The sequence below is a fragment of the Stigmatopora nigra genome, chromosome 10, assembly GCF_051989575.1.
Source record: "Stigmatopora nigra isolate UIUO_SnigA chromosome 10, RoL_Snig_1.1, whole genome shotgun sequence".
In the NCBI taxonomy this organism is placed as follows: Eukaryota; Metazoa; Chordata; class Actinopteri; order Syngnathiformes; family Syngnathidae; genus Stigmatopora; species Stigmatopora nigra.
The window spans coordinates 10687432-10713034 of NC_135517.1; the positions used below are offsets into that span (position 1 = coordinate 10687432).

The following is a 25603-nucleotide window of genomic DNA, read 5'->3' on the forward strand; positions in this document are numbered from 1 at the left end:
TTTGTTTAAATCCTCGTCATTGAATGCATGTATTTTTCAATGTTGTTGCCGTGGTGACGTCACCTTTCCGATCAGGGCATTCTAACACAAGCTCTTGCAAAAACATGCAAGCAGAGTTTGACATATGAAATGTACTGTATATTTTATTAAATATTTTACAATGTTTATAGACAATATAAACACATTTCTGGATATTTAGAGATGGTAATCCGGAGAGATTAACTATTGTGTGGGAGGGGTTAAGATTTTCTTCCTACAGATTTAGCTTGTCGAACAGTAAAAACTGGATTATGATGCATGTTGAAATCAGATTGTCAGACTGTACAGTGTATTGTGATGTGTGTTGAAAAGGGATTGTTGTTCTTAAGGATCTGGTCGAAACTGGTGATTGGACAGGCTGGTGATTGGTCGACCTGATCAAAAGTGACAATCGTAAATGTCTCAATGCGATTATTCAATCTTTGGAATGGTAATTGATTATCCTGTGTTTGTCTTGAGTGAAGAGTATTTTTTCTTCTCTCTGGTCTAACAGACTAAATCAATTTATCGTAAAAGATAGTATAAGAAAAAGGTTTAGCAATTCAAGAGGATGGTTCAGATACATCAGGCTTTTGCTAGCTTTGATCGGGAGGGAGATAAAATGTCCAAATTCGTCCTGATTGTCGGCATGTGTGCACCCTGCTTAAATTGCGGTCATGGCGTCGGATGCTTTGAGGGTTCTAATGACATTCCGACGTTTTAGCACAGGATTGTTCTCCTGCGCTAATTTTGTTTCCATTGATCGATACAAAGTTGCCAGTGAGCATGTCTCGTCTGGCGTGCATTTGCAATAGCCTCCATCCACAACCTTGACAGCCTCCCTCCCTCTCTTCCTCTCTAATGCCTTTGACCTTGAAGTGGTGTCAGTTGTATCTTGGGGACGGCGCCACCGGCGCATCCAAATAGGGACGACGTGCCCTGCTCTTGATAGAATTAGGGGCACATTGCGTTATATTTAACACCTGAAAAGTGTAAAGCCATTTGCGTGTAAGTGTTTAAAAATGTTCATTTTGGGAGGAGCAACCGATTTATTTAGTTAATTTTAATCTTGAATTCATTGGCTGCCAATGCCCAAATGTTGAAACAAATGAAAACAGTCAATATAACAAGACTCCAAGCAATATAGTATTTATTGTTTGTAGAAAAACACTATGAATAATGTTGTTAAGGGTCAGAGTGAATTATGAAAATCTTTGTCTGATTATTATTACCTTCCTGGTGACCAATGAATAGCAAATAAATGGCTAGAAATGCTTATTTGTAATTGGTGATTTGAAATATGAGTGATTTGAGTAATAAGTATGGTCGGGGACCTTTGTAATATTGCCTGCATTTAATATTTAAATATCTATAATAATAATAAGCGGGCGGCCCGGCGGATGAGTGATAACCGCGTCGGCCTCACAGTGGGGGTCCTGGGTTCAAATCCAGGTTAGTCCTCCTGTGTGGATTTTGCATATTCTCCCTGTGTGGGTTTTCTCCGGGTACTCTGGTTTCCTCCCAGATTCCAAAGACATGTATGATAGGCTGATTGGGCGGTCTGAATTACCCCTAGGTATGAGTGTAAGCATGAATGGCTGTTTGTCTCCTCCTCCCCTGTGATTGGCTGGCCACCAATTCCGGGTGTCCACCGCCTTGACCCCGAAAGTTGGTCCCTTGGAGACAAATGTTGTACACCATTGTTTTAACCGTAGAAAAGACTGAAGACAAATGTGTCTGAGTGCAATGTTAAGAAACGTACGACAGGAGGCGCCAGTGTTCCTCACTTGCATTTAATGTTGCTGCGGGCATCTGCTGTCAAAAATCATGGAGTGAAAAAACCTCATATGAGAGAGTGAGAGATCAAAAGACCCGTAAATTACACAACAGTCTGCATTTTGTGTGTGTGTGTGTGAGAGATGGAAGGTGCGTGCTAAGCATATGGCTGAGCGAACAGAGTGCGCGCTCGTGTGCGTAAAAGAGACAGCGAGAGGAATAATGGGAAAAGGGTAGCAGTAGAAGCGGGGGAGTAAATCCAGAAATCCTCGTGTCGGTGTTATGTAACATCGCTTGCTGGGGGTTTATGGGGGAGGTGTGCTGTATGCCTGTTGTATGTAGTTCACGCGTGTTTGTGCTTCATGGAGAAAATGCAAGGATGACGATGCTCGTGCAGAAATGGGGCCCCCAGGGTGAAAACCCAATTCCTCCATCTTGTGCACCCCTGACTGATCTTCCATGGATCAGTGCATCCACTTATTCAGGGATGCCCAGGCTTGTCTTGAAGCTGCAATTGCAATTTCTAGATGATGAGTGTCAATGCAATGCATCAGGGAAAGCCCACTTTTTTTTCACCTGCAATTCTGGTTGTGACATCAAAACCAGAATTGACGGTCATGTCTAGCGTTCTTGTACTCTGCTAGCTAGTAAATGTTGAGGAAATCACTATACAGTCACATATCAGCAAGAGAATAGAAATCCTACTTGGTCATGTATTGTATGTACTGTATTCTTTATAAATGTACACAAAAATCAAGTATTTTTATTATAGTTCGGACACTACTGTCAATGCAAGTGTTGTCTGTTAAAGAGCAAATCCGATTTTTCCTTTTCCGTTAAGACGAAAGTCTTCTTTCCTGTACATTAAATCAAAAATGTCATCTCGTTAATTAAACATATTTCGTTAACAACGGCAACAGGTCAAGACACATCTTAAATGCATTTTTATCCATCGAGGACAAGAGCGCCACTACGTCATTAAGGTCACCGAAATATAGATTCTAAATGTACGTGGAGCAAATATTTGTTGAAGTTGGATCATTTCTGGCAGCACACCTGATGGTCTCTGCATTAAAGTGCATTGTGATGTCCGGTACAAGTTCATTACTTCGGCCTTTTGACCAGCCGCCGTTTAGGGAGCCTTTCGGCAGATGTTCTGAGCCTCTATTGAGCCATGACGGGCTATTTATCTCCCCCTTTTGTGTGCTGCTCAGCTGTCCCCCCTTTCCCACTCAGGCCCGCGTGACCTTTCACTTTATCTCTGGCCGACCCAAAGTGGAGGTGCCGCAGTTGGCAATGAGACCTCAAAGGAGGCCCTCCAAACAGCCTCTTTTCCGGCCCGCAGTCATTTATTCGTCAGACGGGTAAACTGTCCACGTGACAGATGCTGCCCGACATTGAGTTTTGCCATTCCTGAATAGCAGCTTTTTAAAATCAGGTTCCTTCTCGATGAGTGGCGGTGGGCTGGCTTTGTTGACAAATTCAATGCCACTCACTAAGATTGATCTTTAATCCATTTTGACTGGGAGTCAGACTAGCGAATTGTATGTTTAATCTCAAATAGAGACGGATACTTGAGACTGATTTTGCAGGCAAAATCAAGCTAATAATCAACAACTATTACAATTGCATTCAGAATATTTGAACCAGTCATGTTGTTGTTGTATGTGAAGCTGTTGGAGCGTGCAAATTTTTATTTTTTATTTTTTTCATATCACTGGATCACGATTGATGGTGCTATTTTTTAAATATTATCTTCACATTGGATTATTGCTGAAAGCATAAGGAATCAGTACCAAAATATTTAACCAATAATAGTAGTTTAACTTCACATTATGAGTATATTTGAAATAAATAATGGTGTGTGATGGTGGCATTGACAAATAATATTTAAGATACCTAGATGGTTCATCATATCCCTACATTTTATTTCTTATTTTCTTCAAGTAATTTTGTGGTGGTTAATTTATATATTGCAATATTATAATAAAAGGAAAAAAAAGATACACTTGTTCATCACGACCATTTTCCAGGAAAATATAGCCCCTCTATAAAACTTGGGCCTATTCACGTCTTTTCCACGATCCCGATCATGTAATTGCTCATCCTTAAGTGTCTACTGACTTGCAAGGGAGATACCGACACGCTGATTTTGCGCCGCCCAAATGTCAGTATGCCGATTGATGACGAGCACACATGCACGCATGCCTTCCGACGCCCCCTATTTTTTTCCTCGGCTTTCTCCCACCCCACCCCCGATTCAAATCTCCCTTTCCCAGCCGTCTTTTCCCCGGTCTCCCATCTCTAGCGTTCTCCGCGTCTCGCTTACCCACCCCCTCACTCCTTTCAACCTCGCTCCCCTTGGTTTTGGTGCATTGCAGTGGCTCCATGGCCACGTCGGAAGACACAACAGCCTCGCCGAACGAGGTCCCCGCTTCCCCCTCGGTGTAACTTTCTCTCCCCCCGCCAACTGTCGGGCAAAGACTCTGTCCCACGCTTATTGTAGACCCCGATTTATCCCAGCTCGCCGTGCCTCTCGCTCTCTCGAGGCTTATCGTGAGACAAAGTGGTTTGAATGAGCCCAACCGTTACTGCGACCACCTCACTCCCCTTTCAAATCAAATCTGCGCCAGGTTCAGAGTAAATGACGCAGGGATGCCGTCCCTCTGTCCCGCCACCTGCTTCTTCTTCACCTTCCACAATTTTTCAATCATCAAGTAAAACCAATGGTCCGAGATCTTTTCATAGACGCTATTGATCCGGCGTGTCGGATTGATTAAACGGATTTGATCAAGGGCTTTTGCATCCTCAGCTGAACTGCACGTGGCTTTCAGGATCACACGATGTTCCTATCGGGCCTCTTGTCCTAATTTGTCTCGGATCAAAAAGCGGCAGGGCGTAATAAGACAAAGGAGGTCACAAACACCTGCTGATGCTGCAGCAGGGTGCCACACTTCTCCATTACAAAGGTCCGGTTCGCATATATTAACAGAATCGTCGGGTTCTGAGCCTTTCTACAAATAGCCAATATAACACCGGCTAAAAATCTTGCCTATATCAGAGGTGTTTGTTTTCAGAGGATTGGAATCGGGCAGGTAAAAAAAGTAAAAAGGTTGGGTTTTTTAAATGCATTCGCTTCTACTTTTAAGTTTGAACTCATTAGCTGACATGGCAGTGAAACGTAAAAGCATTTAAGTTCCATAATAGTCCACCTTCTATCTCTTATGCAATTAAATCTGTCAGATATTACGTGGCCTAATGAGAAGCGTGTTGCCGTCGAGTTCTCGTTTAAGTCGTCTCGGTCCCGTCTGCCCTTTTAATCTTTATACATTCGCGACTTTGTCAGGGATGATGAAGTCGCGGATTTATTGCCGTCGCTCTCTAAGTGCCTTTTGTGTTTGAGCCAAAGTTTAATATCTACAGAAGAAGTCGCCTAAAGTACAGTGAATCAAATATGCACGGGGCCTTAACTCATTCACTGCCTGCGTTAAATCCATTTTTAACCAAGAGATTTGGCACTTTATCATTGTTGATGGATCACTAATTATTTTTGCAATTAGTTGACTTAACCTAACCATGGATCTGTATTGTTGTTTTCCAAAGAAATAGCAAAATGTTACATTTTGTTAATCACGGAATACACATAACTCAGAATAATTGCTATTGCTGTTTATTTAAAAATGTTTCCCTTGTTTTTTATATTAATATTATTTTTTGAAAGTATGATCCAATAATATTTAAAAATTGTATATATATATTTTTTATTTAAAAAATATTTTTAAAATAAAATATTGTTTTTTTTTACCTATTGCAGTAGGTCTTGGAACTTATAAAACACCGTAAATGAGGTATTACTGTAAGTGTCTAATTACCGATTTAGTATCATAGCTGCCCTATTTTTCTCTTGTTTTTTCATATCCATATTATTTTTTGAAAGTATGATGCATTAAGATTTTTAAAAATATAGTATACAAATCATATTTTATTTTATTTAATATTTATTTACAAATAAAATCAGATTTTTGTATCATGGCAGCCCTAATTGATGCAAATTTGTTTAAGCAATGGCTCCACTGGATCAAAAGGTCTGGCATCCTCTCAGTTGACATAAATTGGACATCTCACGCCGTCAATAGCAGCTGATGAATTAAATGGAAGCATCAGAAAATTCCTAGAGAATGGAATCTGTCAAACGCATCATTACAGCCATATTCTTCTGCACATTAACCCTAACCCCCGCAATTTTTTTCCCAGTCCCCTAGAATGGGGCAAACCCAATGTGAAGTGGTGCTTGTTCTAATTGCAGCTATTTAAAGCCAACACTCCCACTCGTGAAAAGCCAAAGCCGAGCCACCGATTTAGAATTCCATGCATGTGTTACGTAAGTCTTTGTCTTTCATGCTTCGACTCCTCTCCAGGCACGGCCTTGCTTTATTAATGACGGGGATTGCATGATTGGGCGTCCTCGTAGCAGTTTTCCTTGTCATTTTAGATTGGTTATAGTTCATTTCTTGTAAATTTGTGATAATTTCCTATTGATATTGGGGGCTGCTTCCTTTTCTTTGGTCAATTTCTGTTTATTTGGGGGGATTTCCAGGTTACTACAATTTAAGGTTCGTTGGCATTTTGACGGAAGAGTGAGAAGTGCTCAAACGCTAAAATGTAGAAAGAAAAGGCCCGCGGGCTGGATCGGAACCCCTTGCGGGCCGTACATTTGACACCACTGGTTTACACGGATTAGCCGCATTGGCACGGTGGCGTTATGTTCACGGGCTGAACAAACGCGACATGTTTGGCGCTGGGCTGGGTGACAAAGTAGACTTGTTGGCGCTCATCCCTTTTCTGTCTGTGATGATTAAGGTCAAAATTAGCTTTCTCATATGTCTAGTTTATTGATTGTCATTCATATGCAAGAAATTGTCATGATGGATTGATGTATTTTGGGGAAAGTTTAGCATGCCACAAAAGTTCACTTGAAGTTTAACTCACAAAGTGAAAAATAATCAATTATATAAATGATCTATTACTATTCTTGACAACTCCATCTTGAAAGGTAATTATTGCAGCATCACAGCTTTAGTTCTCACTACTTCCTCTTGCCTATGATGTCATTTTCGTGCCGTATTGGTGCACACTGATAATTAACTGGCCCAAGAAAGCCATTTTTGTCAATAAATATCGAATCAACGTCCCAGGTGAGGCGCGGTCCGCAGTTGCATATCCTTCAGTGCTAACCTCACTTTGAGCCAGCGAAATCTGTCCCGGCGGCTCGTGCGCACCTCTAATTGAATCAGACCTGAGCAATTACGTCCCCCGCACCGTTTTCCACACGAGCAGATGCGGTCGGCGAGTATTTATCGCCGTTCCCATTGCCGCATCAATACTGCGGCTTTTGCTCCGGGGGTGTGCGCAAGTGTGTGTCTGGCCTTCCCCATCCAACAGGGTCTTCCCTAACCCCCCCGGGGTCTGACGGGACAAGAGCTGTAATGGAATCAATCCAGATAGTTGTCGGTGGATCACTTTCCTTCCCTTCTCGCTTTGTTTCCTCTGGAAAATAAAGCCAGAGCATCCCACGTCACACTGTTCTATTATTGGAAGTGCCAGGATGCCGTGTTGTCAAGGAAACCATCTAATATGGATGCTTATTTGTTGATTTACCAGGGCGGGCAGAACTGCCAGGTTTTCCCCCCTGTTTTTGTAATAATGAACGCAAACACTCCTCCCGCGGATGTAATTAGCTCAGCGAGGTCCGGCGAAGTTCCTTCACTTCTGACTTCTCCGGGCGTGCTGATTTGGTTTCTCCTTGGCAAGCGAGGGCGACGTGGGAGATTGATAGAGTGATTCATCTCACTACTGCGCCGCTCACTACCTCTGTGCTAGAACTGCAACAGCAGCGGCAACAAAAGAAACGGCAGCAGCTCGCCTACTCTCACCCTGCGTGTAGGATTCCCGCTTGGACACGGGTGTCAAACTTATCTTTGGAGCCGGCCAGATTGTAGTTGTGCTTTCCATATTGTGAATCGGCAACTATTTTGATGGTCAAGTACTAGTTTGCAGATGTTTTGACCTAAAAATTGTCCTGTGAGCCTCTTTTCGGTCTCATTAGTCATAAATATTCTCTGAAAATGGTTGCCAGGCAATTGCAGGGCTCACAGAGATGGACAACCTTTAATGCTCATGATCACTCCGGCATCGAGTGGGAATCGAACCCAGACTGCACGTACCGAAATCATATTTTGGAAAGCAGTGATAAAAATGACTGATATGTAGTTTTTTTTTGCATTTGTCCTGGGGTATATATTAAAAAAGTGCCACTACAACATTCTTTGCTTATTTAAAGTCTGTTCTGTAATTTTGGGCCAAACCTCATTTTCCAGACATAAGATGTAAAAAGGCAAGGTATTCAGGCTTTTTCTTTTCGGCTTCATTGCCTCATTTGCGAGCCTGTCGCTACATATTATGCAGAGTGGGCTTGGTGCATGAGAATCACCCGTAGCGATAAAGCCGTACTTTTAAATCCACCTGCTGACTTTTATTTTTCCTGAATGCAACTTCATTTTTCTTGGAAGTGTACACTTTTCTTCTGTCTCATTATTTCATTATTTGGCATTTCCTTACAAACTAGCTCACTGTGGATTTTTCTTTAGGGTTAACCATCCTTCCGCCGGGCTGCCGATTGTCATATCACAAATCTTGAAATTCCAACTTCAACCCAATATGTCTGACTTTCTCTTTTACTAATGGTCAAAGTATTCCCATAAATATTTGCTTTGAAAACATGCATATTTCCAGTGTACAGCACATACATAAACACGTCACGCCTCACTCCCCACTTTTGTTTATCACCCTCGAGCAAACGTGATGGACCATTGGTTGAAAGAATAATTAACTGTACTAATTAGCGCACTGCTAAATTCTCTGCGGAGATGCGCCGCCTTCTGACTCTGGTTGTAGCCCTCTCACCTCCCAATAATTTGGTATATGCTTTTCCCACATGGCACGTGGGTAAGAAGCTTAGGCGTCGGGCAAACAACGGGTTGATATTCTCTGCTGACGTGTGCGCGCCGTGATAGTCATGCTTGTAATCCCGTTGGCTAAATATGCTGAGCTGTGAAAACAGATTAAGACGTGGCTGTGTTTTTCTTGGCCGCGATTTCCCAGTGGTGAGCTAAGCGGGTTCAGCAGCTGTCCGGTGGTGGCTTTTGTCAACGTGACCTACACTATAGAAAGATCAATACATTTATAATGACGATAAAATACTGACAACTAAGGTTGCTGCGATTCACTGTTAAAAAGAACAGAAGCAGTCTAAATTGCATATACTTTTTTTGCTCTTGATGATAGTGACACCATCAGGCATTCGGTAATCTCAGTAGTCGGAAGTGTTGACTACTGAGCTAACGTGGCCCGTGTCAAACAAGTGAAGAAGTTTGGAATGTCTTATTCCCTGATAACTTAAAATAAGCATGATGGCAATTGTTGTTTCCTGCTGAAGCCAGTACACACCCAGGCCCGTCCTGGAGTGGTCTCGCCAGTCTCTAGATCTCAACCCCATGGAAAATCTGTGGAGGGAGTCGAAAGTCCATGTTGCGCAACGACACCCCCAAAACATCACGGCTCTAGAGGAGATCTGCATACAGGAATGGGCCCAAATACCAGCCAATGTGTGTGAAAAGCTTGTGAAGAGTTTCAGAAAATGTTTGGCCTCCGTTATTGCCAACAAAGGGTACATAACAATGTATTGAGAGGAACTTTTGGTATTGACCAAATATGTATTTTCCACCATGATTTGCAGTGAAATTTACCATTTTTTTCTGGTCTGGAAATCACAATGTTTGCAGTGATTGGTTAGTCAATCAACTAACTATTAGCTTAAAAGACAGTTTTTTTTTTACTGCTAGATGACCAATCCATTTCAACTTTGATGGGTTTGAGCCTATATTTTTTCATTTTTAATGAATTGCTTTAACATTCCTAGGTCTTAGAAAACCTCCATTCTTGATTCAGATAGGTTCAGCCGCCTATGTATCCAACTCATTTATAATTCAACTCAAAATACAAAAGTGGCTTAGCAATCAATAGCTGTCCACTGCGCAAAAAAAAGCACAAGCGAGAGTGTTTGTCACATCTGACAGATTTGAGAGTTGGCTGAGAGTGCAGACAATCGTTATCAAACTCCACTTTTATTGGAATCTGAAAGAAGCCTCCTGCGGGGCAACAAGGTGTAGGAGAGGAGCAGGAGTGTACTTGCCCGTGGGCAGTAGGAAGCGGAGGCGGGGCCGCCGAGAGGGCAGAGCCGCGGTGGTGGGCACTGGGGCCGAGTAACCGAGTGGAAAAATTCAGGTCTTGGTAAATAAGTAGGCAAAGTATAGTGGAGGCCTCCGTTTTATGGTTAAATTACACGAGAAAGAAGTGGAGGATTTGATGGATAGTGAAATGATCTCTTCCAATTTCCTGATGATATGCCATCAATTCTTTGGTTCTAATGCACATTTAAAGCTAGACTAAAAATAAATCGTATGATAAGTCGCTTATTCACAAAAATAATCGGTGATTAGTCCAGCATATTGAAAGCAGCCAAACACACACAAATAGCAAGTCTTATTGAGTGGACATATTTCTTTTGAAAATGTAGGTCATCACTACCACTGGTAATTCGGCCCCTGATCAAATGTGACGTGAGAGGAGCAGGATTACGAGTTGCACGCAGTAAAACCGTCACACGTACCAAATGCACTCGAAGGTTATTTCCGTGTCGGCGAGGGAAGGAACGAGCTGGAGGGACACAAGTGAGAACAAGAGAACTCGACAGTGCGCTGGATCGGGCAGGAGCGCCGTTGCCATGGCGACCGGCAGCCCTCCGTCGGTATTTGGAGCAGCGGGGTGGAATTACTGCGGAGGATTTCGTGTTTGCCGCACATCTGGGTTTAGCTAATATGGCGGTGGTCTGGGGGAAAATACCCCCGAGTTTATTTAAAACAAATCACCAGGTCCGTGTACTGAAATTTTTATAGCACTTCCGTACTTCCGTGACAATGTTACAATACAAATTTGAAGGTGGCGATAATACTGCTGCCAGTGTGTGGATACAACATGTCGTCGTCACGTAGCAACCTTCTACATCGGCTAACTGCAGTCGATGGTATACATGAGTGGAGCCAACAATTGACAACACTCATTACAGAGAGTCATTTAGAGCAGAAAAGAACAATTCAGCACATCTAGTAAATGTTTTGTGTATCAGAGATGCAGTGAGGAGAAAGACGAGACCTGGGAAGATTGCAGTATTGGAGGTTTTGAGCATTTTTGTGTTGCCATGTAGATATTTGCCATAATGGCTGAGGCTACAGAGTACAGTCGGACATCTACCTGTTTGGATTTAAGTCCCCCTTCGGCGGTGCTTGTTGCCTTGACAATTGCCTTGAATGACTTTTAGTAATGTCTGTAAAATGCACAAGACAAATGTCATCAAACTGGGCGATTTCACGACTCCTGAACACTTTTTCAGGATGTTTTTTTTCCACAAAGTCAGAAAGTTTGTTTCTTCCCCCGATTTTTTTCTAATTTGTGCTGTTGGAATGGTGACTACTCCCTCCTCAGCCACCTTATCGTTGAATTCCTCGTATATTTTGCCGAGCATTGCATTAGCTCCTGCTCCGTTGAGAGTTCGTTTTGGTTACCCTTGACCAACTCATCAATGTCCTACTTACTTTTGGTCTGAAACAAAACAAGCATACTAAGGACTTCCCTGTTGTGTATATGCCTTTAGTTTGACCCTCAAAACATAAAAACCAAATGGCCCTCGAAAAGGAAAAAAAAAACTTGCCCATGCATGGCATAGACAAATCCTTGGGGGAATTCCAGCCGCCGCAATGCTTTTTATCCCCTCTGTGAATATTTGATGTAAAGACTGTACTGTATAGGCCCTTGTCTCTGTGGGCATTGTGGGGATAAATGCCCCTCACATCCAGGCACTTAGCTTGGACGCAGATGGTTGTGAAACATGTTCTTTTCTGTGGTGTAACATGGCTTCATCCTGAATCTTCAAATATTTACATTTCTTTATTATATTGACACAGGCAGCGTGACAAGCTGTGCTATTTTTCACTGGGTCATTCTATACGAGTCCTGTGACAGCAGAGTTCTTGTAATTAATTTGAATATCACCTAAGAAGTCCAGCCTCAGCATCCCCTGCCTCCTTTGTGTATTATTTATCATTGAGGACTCCTGCCTCGCTTCCCCGGGCTATTTTTACCAAGCATCTCCGTCACATTAACTCTTGAGCCCCAATCCCCTGCTTCTTCTAACAGCAAGCCTCTCTCCATCTGGATTCTGGATTACGTTATTTCTACCTCAACCCATTCTCCCCCTCCTACTACAGCATGTTTGCCCCCCTGTCTCCCGACCCTGGCTGTCTTCACATCCTTCCATCTTACCTTTTATCCCAAGTCTTGTTCCCCACCACTCGGCTAAACCTCTGGCTCTTTACCCCCTTGTCCTCCAACGTACGCCTTTCAATCATTCACATTAGTGTTACCAGTCCCTGTGGGAAGGTTTGCATGCATACATGCACACGTCCCCCAAGCCCGGTCGAGGCCCCTGCATTTGTTTGACAGTGACTCGCCTGGCCGCGCATATAAATCTAGCCGCATTGACTGGAGATTGGATACCAAATGAGCTCTACGTGCAAGAACAAGCCGAACCCAATCTCCTCTGGGCCGTGCGCTCATTGCCGGGTTGGAAACACTATGAATCCGCTGCCTTCTCATTGATGCACAACCCATTTGTCATTTCTATTGATCTCACGTTCCAGCGCATTCTGCTACAAACCTCCCATGAGGATAGATAGACATGACTACTGATCTGTCATGCACAGAATCAAATCATACTGCTTGACAATGTCGATTCCCTCTATCACTGCCTACGCTTACGATCCGCTGTCTAATTTCTGACTGATCCCCTCTGAGATTGAGTAGGATTCGTAATGTTACAGTAGTTCTGGAAATGGTTAATATGTTGTAAATTACATATTGCCTCTATTGTACCTTCCAGTGTGGCAAACCAGGAAATAATCTGAATAAAGTCTTGTATTTGTTCCAGTTTGCTCTTTCTTTGTAACTTGGCATCCAAATGGATTGTTCCATATGTATGTTATGCAGTCCTTTGACTTTGCAATTCATTTGAAGAAAGTAGAGCATCGACTAGTTGATTGGTAGCATCTGCAGTGATGCAGGTGCTGATGATCTCAACCATAAGCTCTCCATTTATCTGTTGATTTACCTTTCTAAACTCACCTATGGTCACACTGTAGGTAATAATGGAAGTAACCATATCTTGAAAATGTTGGCTTCCTTGACTGGGTTTTTGGACAATGAGTGACATTGTTGTCCTTGGATCAAATCCAGATCTATCGCTGATCCACTTTTCTCCAGAACCAAAACCAAGTAAGCCATTAAGGTGTTGCTTGGTCCAGTTTAAACTTGGACGTTCAAATCATATAAGTCCCAGTCTTTGTATGTCTTGGTGTGTCCCTTTGTAAAAACCTTTTTTTACGCAGAGACTGGTTACGTAATGGTTTGCCTGTGGGACCGTCACCTGCGGGTCATCGTGTCAGTATTTCTTGTCTGGTGTGTATACCCGGAGGGAGCTTTCCCAAGAGGCGGCATTCACATCTCAGCCTCGCGCGTGTCTTTGTGCAAGACCACCCCCGCATACGACAGTGAGGTCTCATCGGGACAATGTGTGTTTCTTCTTAGCATATTCTATGTTGCATCACCATGTTTTCTGTCAGTTTTGTCTTGGCCCGTCTCTCGCAGTCTCTTGTCACCAACGCCTGTCCGATTCAGTCCATGTCAAAATCTCATTTCTGACGTCCAGGTGCCTCAGCGCTTCTAACGTTAGCTTAACTTTGCTTTTTCTCTTGGTTCTCCTAAGCGTCATTTTGTCTGCTGTGCCATTCGGGAGCAGGTGATGCTGTAGGGTGATACGTGACCCCACTGTGTCACATCAAAGTGACGGGTGGCTGCATTGCTAACTTTTCCTGGCGGTTGGCTCTTTGGAAGACATGCTATAGCAACCGTCTGTTACTCTGTCGGCACAAAGTTTGTGTTTTGTAAAGTCACCAATAATACATAATGAACTTTGATGGAGTCAATTACATAATCTCCATATTGCAGGTTAAACTGTAGTATTGGGAACACAGCAGTTTTCAAATCTCCTTCCAGTGAGATGTGTTTTCCCCTCTCGCGGGCACTGTTATCCAAAACATCTACAGGGCCGCTCTAAACACAAACAGCCTGTCTTCACTCAGCACTTGTCCAAGGAGATGACTTTTCACTCAATAGGCAGCGGAGGAAATGACATCTTTACAAAATGCAGACACTGATTTCCACTATTATCGCGAACATAACACGGATGCATGCTGATAAAGCCCAGAGAAAAACATATGTTTGTTTGTGTACGCCATATAACAACTTTTGTATGTTTTTTTTTGTAAAACTGATCTAGTTTTACCCATTTCAGCTCTAATCCGGATCGTCTTGGTCACTGGTAGCAGACGAAAACGTCGTCATCAACTGCTAATATTGTCATACATAGCATTAACATTTGATCTATATTGTAATCACCTTCCATTCCATCAAATATTCATTCTCGGTGAAAAAGGCACATGTTGTGGATTTGTTTGATTTATGCTTTGTTTGATTTTTGGCACGTGTGCAAAAGTTAGTTCGGCCCATGTTCATTTTAATGAACCCGGCATGGAGATGCCTAATAAGGACACACTGTGCAGAAAAACAGCACCATTAGATGCCCGTCTAAATCCATTGAGGTACTCAAGAGAAAAAACAATGTTGCACCATGATAAAGTGGTAATTGCATCAGCCAGCCGTAATCGTGTTATCTATTAAGAGAGTCGAAGGCCGGGCGGAGGCGAAGCGCTGGATGGCGATTTGGGGCCCAGATTACCTCGGCATTATCCACTCACAATAGCACATTATCACCTATCATAAGCCAGAGGTGTCCATTGATCCAATCAGCACTGTCTTGGCCGCAGGAGAGGGCGGCGCTACTGCCCTGCCAATGTTGGCTGATTTGTGTTGAGATGATGCTTTTATTTATTATTATTTTTCTTTTTAATGGTCAATATTTAATGTTGTTATCCAGCCAATCGTAGGGCACAGATGACCATTTGTGCTCACACTCATACGGAAGGGCAAATTAGGTTGTTCAATCTGCCTACCATCCATGTTTTTGGGATATGGGTGAAAATTGTTAGTTAGTTAGTACTTAACACCACTTTGTTTTGTAGTCGTTAGAGTGAAAGACTTTGTTCCACTCTGTCATGGTTTATAGGACATTTTATAAATTCCTCTGTTTGTGAGAAGTCTTTGTAACAAAGCAGTTTGGCAGAGCTAAAAAATGTAAATCAGCCCCAAAAATATGATCTAAAAATATCTCCACATTTGTTTTTGCTCTGTTGTTTTAAAAATAGACAATCTCTTTCGACACAACAACAAGAGTTTCAAACAGCTGTCTTTTTTTAGGCTCGACTTCTACTCGGTAGAATTCACGACTAAATTTCAATTGCGCAGAAGGACTTGTTTTGGACAGTTAAATGTTTGCTCATCACACTGAGGCGTCATCCAAATGGGACACCAAATGCAATGTGCGGATATTTTCTTTGTCGCTACGGCTTTTGTGCGTTTTGTCCGCCTCTGCCAAAGCCAAGACTTAAATGTCCAGAAATAGAAAAGCAGAGCCGCAATAAAATAAAATGAAAACAAGAACGCAGTACTTGACTCTCTCCAGGTCCCAATGCTGCTCATTCCCCATTGAAATGGAACAAAAACAACCCGGATAAAAGTAGCGGCAAATTGGAAGGTGTGTGACGTTAACAGCACCTGCTCCCAAGTTGCTCCCGCTCGCTCGCGACTGTAATGGATTCCATATTGAGCAGGAAGTGAAAATCGAATGACAAATGATGTTTTTGCTTTCAGTGCAGTGGGCAGTTGAGTCTTAGGCATCTTATTGGACATACACTTTTGAATCAGACGTTTTGATAGCATTTGATAAGATACCCTTTTTTTCTGGTTGGTCATGCTTAAAAATAACAGGTTTCACAGTGACTAAAACGATTAAGAAGTGATGTATATTACAGAGTACTTTCTGTTTTCTACTCTTGTTTCATTTTTTGAAGATATTTTTTTTGAAGATATCATAAATTTGATTGTTGTTTATTATCAAAGGAAAGACTTAACAAGTAGCAATGACAGGTCATTTATATTTTCCTTGACTGTTGGCCCCTCACTTATGATCTTGATTAGAGTCTAATGATTGTTGAATAAGTTGGATATGCATGTTAAAAAAAGTTTGAGAATTGCGGTGGGAACATTGCGATATTGCAGTACAAATGAGACTTTCAAGGAAACTAACAGACTGGATCAAATCATACTCTAAGGCCATCCACCAATAGTATGTTGGCGATCGACATAATGAGCACCCCTGATCTACGCTAACTCCATTTAATTGGACGTCTATCAACTTCCAACTGTGTAGAAAACCTAATACCAGGAAAAACCAACATGCCGTCCTTTTTTTCGGGATCGTTCTTGGGTGGAAATGTCACCGCAGTGTCGCTTGGCCTACAGGTGCACCGCGGCGCCACAGAAAAAGCCAGAGAAGTCAGCGGCGCGTAAAGCGGACTCGGGATTAGTTAATGCGGCACGAGTGATGAGGTGACCTTTCACGCCGCTCCCGAGCTCAGAAGCACAGATCCAGAACACGTTTGAAACCCCAAAGTCTGATTTTGCACGCAAGCAATCCTCGTCACGATCATCTCAGTTGAAAACTCTCTTGGATACCATTTGGGATCCCATACCCATCGTCGGAACACGTTTTAGTTCATGTGTGATTGATATTTCGGGAAAACTAGAGCGTTACAAATGTCGCACCTGGCCGCCCTGTGCTCGGAAATTATCCTCTGCGCCGATTCAGTGTTTAGGTTGTGATGATGCGAATCTCCAAACACTTTGATCGCGCACACCCTCAATTGTAAGCTCTTCTTTTCATTTTCTACTCCAATAAAGGCAATTTACAGCCCCAGTTTCCTTTTACGGCCCCCAAACTACAATATAGCACGATAGACGCTGTTTGCTTTTATGCCACGTACTAATAGAAGAAAAGAGGGTTTTATATTTTTAGCGATGAATCGTAACAGAAAATTGAGTCCATTTGATTCGACCATTGTCTTTTTGTCTTAGTATCCTGCTGGAAATCATTACTAATTTGGGAATTTATGGAACTGTTAATATTAGTTTAGATTTTCTGTTCTAATTTTCTTCAAAAGTATAACTTCTCAAAATTGTGTTATATATCAGGGCTGTAATTAAGCTTAGTGTAAAGTAAGAGTAGAACCTATTTTTAAAGGGCATCTGTATCGTAATCTTAGTTCATTTAAGTTAAATTCATGTTTATGTTGTGTTAGGAGTGCATTGCTCTCTCTCTCTCCCTATCTTGTAGTGAAAAATGTCTAATTTTAGTAATAAGAATCATAACCACTAGATAGTTATTTGTTACTCTGTTAGTAGATGGTGAATTAGAACCATTAAGAATATTTTTCCATTGTAATATCCTGATATTAGTGTTTATTTCAGAGGGTGGGAATGAATTAATTTGTATTTAGTATTTAGAATATATCGACATTCGACGTCGGTTCCGGAACACATTTATCTCCTATCTCAAGGTATTACCGTATAGCTAAAATGCGTGAGGAAAAAAACAACAACTTCTCATAGTGAAACTGCACTGATTTTTCTGCTGGTATTCAAGCACCTTCTCTTCATGTTTCTGCGGGGCCTCCAGCAAAAACATTGGCTGCCTCTTGACGACGTTCCTCACTCAAGTGTCTCCTCTGTGACGTTGGGGGGGAGAAAAAGAAAACAAAAAATCTGCTCTTTTGCAGATTACATGAGGAGCCCGCAGGGCAGGAAGGAGCTGCCGGCAGCACCTTGATGCCACCGACAACATCTCCACCCCATCTTGGGTGCTTTCCGATTTTTATTTTCCCTTCCCCTTTCGGGCTGACGTGCTCTTCCTCTCTGTCTTGCTTCTATTTGAGGACGTCAAAGTGGGTCACATCTTCCTTCCCTCAGCTTTTTTTGTTCCACTTGTCCTTAAATGGAATAATGGGGAGGAAAAAAAAACGCTTAATTCAATGATCCAGTGATAGATCGAAGGCATACGCAACCACCTTCTTTCTGGGCAAATGCTAGTCCCCCCCCCCCCCCCCCCCCCCCCACGTCACCAGAACCCTGGAATGGATTTTTGCCCCTTTTTGTACCGTCTGATTTTTCTACTTCTCTTGAACAAGATGTATCAGGATGCTCTTTTTCTTCCCGCTACGTCTTTATCTGGCATCTCAGTGCCGAGCGCTCTTCACCACAGCTCAATACTTCTGTCGGCTTCACCTTTTTAATGCGGTTACATGTCAGTCTACGCTCGAACACGGACACGCAAAAACTGCAATGCCCTCAGTGTGTGCTGGAATCATCATCTGCCAAAGGGCGACTGATGATTTGGCGTTTTACTCTCTGCAATTTTACTGTAAATTCACACCTTGGGCATCATTATGGCAGAATGATTGATTTGGGGACAGCTGACGCTTAGTTCGGGCATTGTAGAAGGATTTTCAGAATCATTGTTTTAATAGTTTGTCACAAATGGCGCATATTTCTTCCTAATAGTATTCTGTTTAAAAGTTCATGGTTTCGCAAATGGGCAGGTCACATGTCAGGATGAGGAAAATGTCCAAAAATTCAAAGCTAAATTTCGTACATTATTGTTACTTAAAACTTAAAATCTTTGGACATGAAGTGATTTTATCATTTTCATTTTTAATATTTATCCATACGTATTAGTATTAAATCATATATATGTATATATACACTTTTTTTTTGCCTACTCAAATGGGTTCAAAATACTTTAAACTAGTGTTAAACAAACTTTATTATTCAAATGGCTTCTTCACAATGCTGCCCTAAAAACCCAAACATAATATTGCGAGTATTTCTTACATTTTCTTATAATGTGTTATGCCATGCCATTCTACAATAATGTTCAAGTGAAACGCCCTTATCAATATTCCGATACTCACATTATTGTATTCAAAGCCGACCACCAATAAAAGCTCGGCCCCATGCTTGACCTTTTGCAAAATGCCAACTTTCTCAATCTGCATCTTATTCATGCCTCCAAGCTTGAATGCAGCTTTTTAAGCCTAGAACAAATGTTCTTTAGAATTGCGTGTGATTTGAAGTCACGTGACTGTACATGTTTGTATAGAACACGTTGACTCCATCTCTTAATGACACAACGACAGTCGGCGTTGTCCACCACGTGTCCCGACACGAGAGACCAAAGCGTGATTGGTCTCATTTGACGAAGGACACAACAACAGCTGGTTGATTTGATGAGGCCAATTAACGGCAACGCTGTAAAGTTGTTTGTCACTTTGGCAGAATGGGTGAATGGAATGGCCCACCGACAGTCATAAAACATACACTGAATGAACGCTTAGCGCCGTGTCCAATAACAAGCTCGATGTGGTACATTAGCGTGGATTTTACCTTGTGTGGTCCTAAAATTGTGATGGAGCAATGTTTAATGAAATGAATCAATTGGAAACACAATTCATGTGAATAATCTAGTAAAAAAGTAGCATTGTAATATCAATACTTTATTTAAAATATTACAAAACAAAAAAGAGGTACAATACTAGATCACTGTACAAAACTTAATATTTAATAATTAATATTTAATACTTAATATTTTATTTTATACTGATTTAATGTAAATAATTCAATGGATATGTTATAGTAAAAACAGAAAATACAATTTTTAAAATGAAAAAAAATAGAATAAACATTAAATATGTAAATATCTTCTTCTTTATGTAGATAAATCCAAAGAATAATAAAACATATTTTAATCTAAAATAAAATGAACCAATATTCTCCCTTTTATTTTTATTTAATTTTAAACAAATGCAATTAGTAAATAACATACTATGTTCATTTCATGTATTTAAATACTATATAAATAAAAAGGCAATACGGTTCAAACTAAATGTAAATATCGACACTTTATATTTAAGAAAAAAGTAAAGCCCCTATGAAAATAATGCTTTGTAGCAGCTGCTCTTTTTCTACCCGCTTCCCCCATTTCATTTCTTCACCTCCCATTTGAAGACGAAGGTCAGAGTAGCTCAGAAAGCACAGCGTGGAAGTCATCGCGCAGAAAGACGGAGCGCTCCAGTCTCCCAGGGAAACGGGTCGATATTAACCCAGCTGGGGTCTGGATGACAGCGGAGCCCAATAATGCCCGTCCCCGCTGAGGGTCGGAGCCTTTCTCTTAAAGTTCAGGCAGTTTGAAAAGCACTCCTGAAACATGGCTAAATTTAACCACGCCAACTTGACGTTAAAGTACAATATTTCCACACCTATAGGGTGCACTTAAAAGTCTAACATTTTCTCAAAAATGGACATGGCTCCCAGTCAATCAGTGCGCCTTGTTTATGCGCTAAAATCCACATTTTGTATGACCCTGACCGCTTGACTGACTAGTTTCATTTCCTGCCAACACGCTAATTATTGTGATCAACCCAGCAAACTTTCATCCTAAAAATAGCCTCCCAGAGTATTCCATAGTTTGAGCTTTTGTCAGAGCTGGAAACACTATTACAAAAGCCCACGGCGACAACTCTGACCCTCACAAGGAGATGGAACCCTGCATTGTTGGCAAATTCGTGCAATTAGCTGAAGTATTTGAGTTGGATGCAGAAGATGAGGACTCTGACAGATTGGTAGTTGTTTGATTACTTTTCAACAATACACATTACATCAGTTAAACAAAATCAAACTAAGTTTTTCTCCTGTTGCCTTTTTTAAACACATACGCTATCATGCTTGCAAACTTGTGTACCATGCCAACAAAACCCTAGTAGTGTGTCCTACAGAAAATACACCCTATGTGTTAAAATACGGTAGGCGAATGCACAAATGCTGCACGACTTTGAGGGAGAAAATGGCCGAGAACACCTATTCGTGTTCTTCTGAATTATTTTTGGACAAATCCAAAAACAGGGCTCTTGTTAGGGGACAAAACAGGGGTTAAGTTGCTTCTTGTAAGCTTTCTGACGCCCCAGTGAGTCAGCAGTGTGTGCTCAGAATGGCGCCGGAGCAAAATCAAATGAGGATGCATTCATTAAACGTTAACGGCCGCGGGAGAGTGCCAGAAAAGGCCGCGGCCGAATGCAAAACCGTCGGCGGAAACGTTCCGCGTCGACCAAAGTCATTTTGTTGTTTTGCCGCAGTCGTAAATCGGGCTTTGCGCCCGTGTTTGGAATTGTCTACAAACGCACCAGCGCCGAGTTTACGTACGAGGACGGAAATGAGATGACTTAATTGAGGTTCTCTGTTCAATGTTGCACTCAAACATGTTGGATTTGTGAGTGAGTTGGCATAGCTATCACTTTTTGGATTGTGTGCTCAGATTGTAGTGACTTTTAAAGAATTTGTTTGACTCATTTAAGTGAGGGGGGGGTCTCTCCTTGTTCAAATGGATTGGACGTTTAGCGCTATCAATGGCAGATAATGAGTAGATCTTGTTTTTAATATTACCCTCTATCATGTTTTAATATGTGATTTGGACTATTCTCTACTGCCCATAGTTGGCTGGGATAGCCTCCAAATATTATATATTAATCATATAATAGTTTGTTCCATCTTCATATGTATGCATTTAATTTCTAGCAACTTGATGTGATCACTATTTGAGAAAAACAATTCAATATTACCTCATAGTATCTATCAATGTGAATGAATGATTCAAAACAAAATACATTGCATTTGATCACTCCATGTAGATTTGTTTGGAATTTTCCATATAGATGCATATATTTTTACCAATCATAATATTTTGAAGTATAAAGAAATAATTTTCTTAAAAATGTATGTCTATACAAATACAATACAATTTAAATAGACATTTATATCAATTTTGAGCTTTAGTATTTATTGTGTTGTATATTTTGAGATATTGAATATGCGATATTTCTATTATTTCAAAACGTACTCCTGTGGACTAAAGCTCATGATATTGACAAAATAACTGCATTATATTCACAAGCATTATCCGCATGCTTTTTTTGAGTGGTCAAAATATGGGACTCCAGCCCCACAAAATCTGCCTAGCAACAAGTGTCAAGCATCTCCAAAAAACTCCAAGACCTCGACTTTTCTTGCGTTCAAAAACTCCTCCCCGCCCCGTCGGCCGAACCGAGCCTCCCCCGGTGCATCTTTTTGGTGCGACTCTGGCGAGTTCCTCCTCCTCGCCCTCGCTCTCTCGGGGGCGCGTCGCCAGCGAGCAACAGAGTGAGCGAGCGAGGGAGTCACGCTTTACGAGGCAGCCACAGAAGAGCCGTCAGGAGGAGGACCTAACGAGAGAGAGAGAAAGCTAGAGAGAGAGAGAGAGTAGAGAGAGGGAGGGAGGGGGAAAAAAATCCTTGTCTCCGTTCTGCCCGCCGCCTCTCTTGGAGCATCCGGCGAAGAGGAGTGCGGCCTGCCACATTTCCACGCCGCCTTGCCTGGCCACTTCTGCGGCGGGAGAGCTGCCCCACGGAAGGCCCCTCCGTCGCTGACCACCAGAAGAGCAACAGAAGGAGACGGGCAGAAGCGCAGTCGGGATGCTTAACAACCTGACTGACACGGAGGAGGGGGACGGGGGAGCGCAAAACCAGGGTGAGTGATGGGATGTCACGCGTGCACGCGTGCACGCGCACCGCGCGCCGTGCAATCCAGCCGTGCCGGCGGGATTATATTCCCACGTAGGGTGGAGGTGATGCGCAAATGCGCGCGCTGCCTTCCCCTTACTGCAAGGGTGCTGTGACAGGAATAGTAATGCGATGGATGGCTCCTTCGTATGTGCGAACAGGGGCGCCCCAACCAGGGCATCATCATCATCATCATGCGGCGCTTTACTCGGGTGGCCCAGCCACGGCGCGTGGGCTCTTTTTGGACCCCGCAGGAAATTTTGACAGGTCCCGTCAAAGCGGCAAATGATCGTAACTCCTTTCGCAACAAATGGTTTAGAAAGAATCCAAAGTCTTTAACTCATTCATGGATGCTTTAAATATTGTCATTTTTAGCAGTTTAAAGGATTTTTGTTTTTCAAAAGCTAATGCCAATTTTAAAAACATGTAATATTCCCGATCTTTCGTGCGATAGATAAGATCACTCAAACAGTTGACCTAAATATTGGTGGATATTAGCCAATTTTGACCAAAAAATAATAATAAATCAAATGGGCAATTCAACATAACAATTAGCCGATTTAAGTGGCTATATATCAGTCTATTGAACAAAAAGTTCATATATTGTCCCAATATGTCGGCCAGCCGACATTTTGGGACAATATATGGTTTTTTTAACGGTCTACAGGTGTTGCACAACCATTTTTATTATAAAAAATGTTTAATTTTTGTTGCCATTGATGCTGATAAATGTCCAATCCACTTGAACTGAATAGAGGTTTCAATCCAATTTGACTGACAGGTCATTTTTTCTGGTCATGTACATTGTTTCTCTACATGTTTAATAGGGGCTAAGCTAAAACTGCCCCATTGTTAGAAAAAAAAAAGATGAATGGATGAAATCAATATCAGCTCTTCCACTAGAGGCCAAGAGGCACATACGCTAACCCGTTTCAGTACTCCTGACGGCAATAGACTGTCTGATCCATTTGAACTGGGGGAGGTTGGCAGCAAATGATCGCTATACTGCCTTTTGACTCGTAATTTAAGTACTTGCCTTACACATTGAGTCACGTTCTACACACACACACACACACACACACACACACACACACACACACACACACACACACACACACATGCATTTGACATTCAAATATTACCTCATTTGATAAATATTTGCCCCTAGTTGGGTGGTATAGTCTCTAGCACCCTTTCCATTTAAACAAATAATCCATCTGCTTTTATCAAGGCCGACCAAAAACCAATATTTTTCACTGGCAAAATGATATTTGCAGGTTTGACAGGCTTTCTATCCAACCAAAATGGCCCTAATAGGAAATAGGTTGCCAACAGGATAAGGACAAGCCACACATCCACTCGCATGCACACACACACACACACACACACACACACACACACACACACTCCCAAGCCCACCGTCTCCACTAATCTCCTCGCACCCAGCTGTCAAAAATAAGCCTCCTGCTCCATCCAATCCATCCCAGACGTGTGCCTCTGGATGCTAACCCCTAGTGTCATCGTGTACTGTACGAACACGTATACGCGTATTATTATTTGGCAAAATATATGAAAATCCCAAAGATTGCAATGACCGTGTTGCAGAACTTTCAAGACGAGAACGTCGTATCTTGCATCTACCTGTGAGTTTTTAATGATTAAAAATAGACAACCAGCGGCAGCATGAATATTTAACCTCATGCGGGCTTCCGTCTTTTTTTTAGGGGGGGTTTGGTATCTGTGCTGCTTTTTGACTGCCATTGACAACAATAAGGGATTGGTCGACTGGATGTCTATCCCAGTCAATGTCATAGAGGGTTTGTTCACATACATTTTTGTATTTATTTTTTAAAGAAATAACTATGAGACTCCAGCCTTGTAAAACTTGCCTAGCAACAAGTGACGTCACAAAAAAGATTCAACTCCATTTGTCCATGAAATCATTCAGTGCAGTTATAATACTATTGCATTTCTCCCATCATAATAGTCTAAACATGCCACTTCATCAGTCATGAGTCGTACAACATTTTAAATATTTTCCTTTGAAAAATGATTAGTTAAGTGACAAATTTCTGTAATTTGGTTTTGGAAAACGATACAGTTGTGATTTTCATGTTTTTCACTGCATATTTTCTGGTTATAATGCACAAATTCTATCGCCCATGGTAAATATGATTTATATGTGATCCGACTAATTGCAAAAATAATCAGTGACGAGTTGACTATTAAGATAAGAATCAGTGCTCGCTCTAAAAACGCTAAATCTCCAATTTGGAATTCATTTGACGGCAACAGAAAGTCTTCATCTGTCCCAATGATAGCAAGTGACTGGAAAGTGCCTCCCAGTAGCATTTTGCCAGATTGACGATGGTGTTGGTGGTGTGAGCGTCAAGGTCTCTTAACCTCTGTTGAACAAGCGCAGCTGCAGTTGCTGTCGCTGTTCGTGGTGCTGAATGTTCATCACGTCGCTGTCCCTGGTCCTGATTGATGACGTTCATTACCAAACAGCCCGGGGGGACGGCAAAGGGGCGGGGGAGCACCAAAATGAACATGAACAATGTGATTATATTGATTATCATCTTTCTTCGAAAAAAATATGGAAATAGGACTGATTTGGTGTCATTGGGGCTGTTCTGGGATTTTAAAGTTTTTTTTTTTCATCTGTTTGCATAGTTTATGGAGGCACAGAATTAGATGTGTGTATTCTAGGGCTGTCACAAATGATTATTTGGTTAGTTGATTAAGAACCGATTAGTTTGGAGGTATTAGTTTACCATTCTCTTAAAGAACAGAATTATTTGCATATTTTATTTTTGCATATTTTCGTTTTCGAATATCAGTTGATTGCTCATGAGCTGGCAAAGATGCAATATGGCTTGCGTTCCACCCGCCGAATCCAAAATTGGGTCATAAGGCAGCTTGAGAGTTGCACGTTTTTGCACGGCAGCCAAAATGACACACACACACACACACACACACAC

At 41.8% G+C, this 25603-nt stretch overlaps 1 protein-coding gene across 5 annotated transcripts in view; it reads left to right on the plus strand.

Annotated features, from left to right (window-relative positions):
* The window catches only part of slc12a5a (solute carrier family 12 member 5a), an 80187-nt gene that overhangs the window by 1392 nt on the left and 53192 nt on the right, over nucleotides 1–25603 (plus strand). Inside the window, exon 1 of one of the 5 annotated variants that reach the window (XM_077726457.1) lies at nucleotides 22301–22590. The exons of the other annotated variants lie outside the window; for them this stretch is intronic. Coding sequence (XP_077582583.1) covers nucleotides 22536–22590 — 55 coding nt within the window. The 5' untranslated portion in view covers nucleotides 22301–22535. Of the gene's footprint in view, nucleotides 1–22300; nucleotides 22591–25603 lie in introns of those variants that run through there. 5 annotated transcript variants of the gene reach the window in all.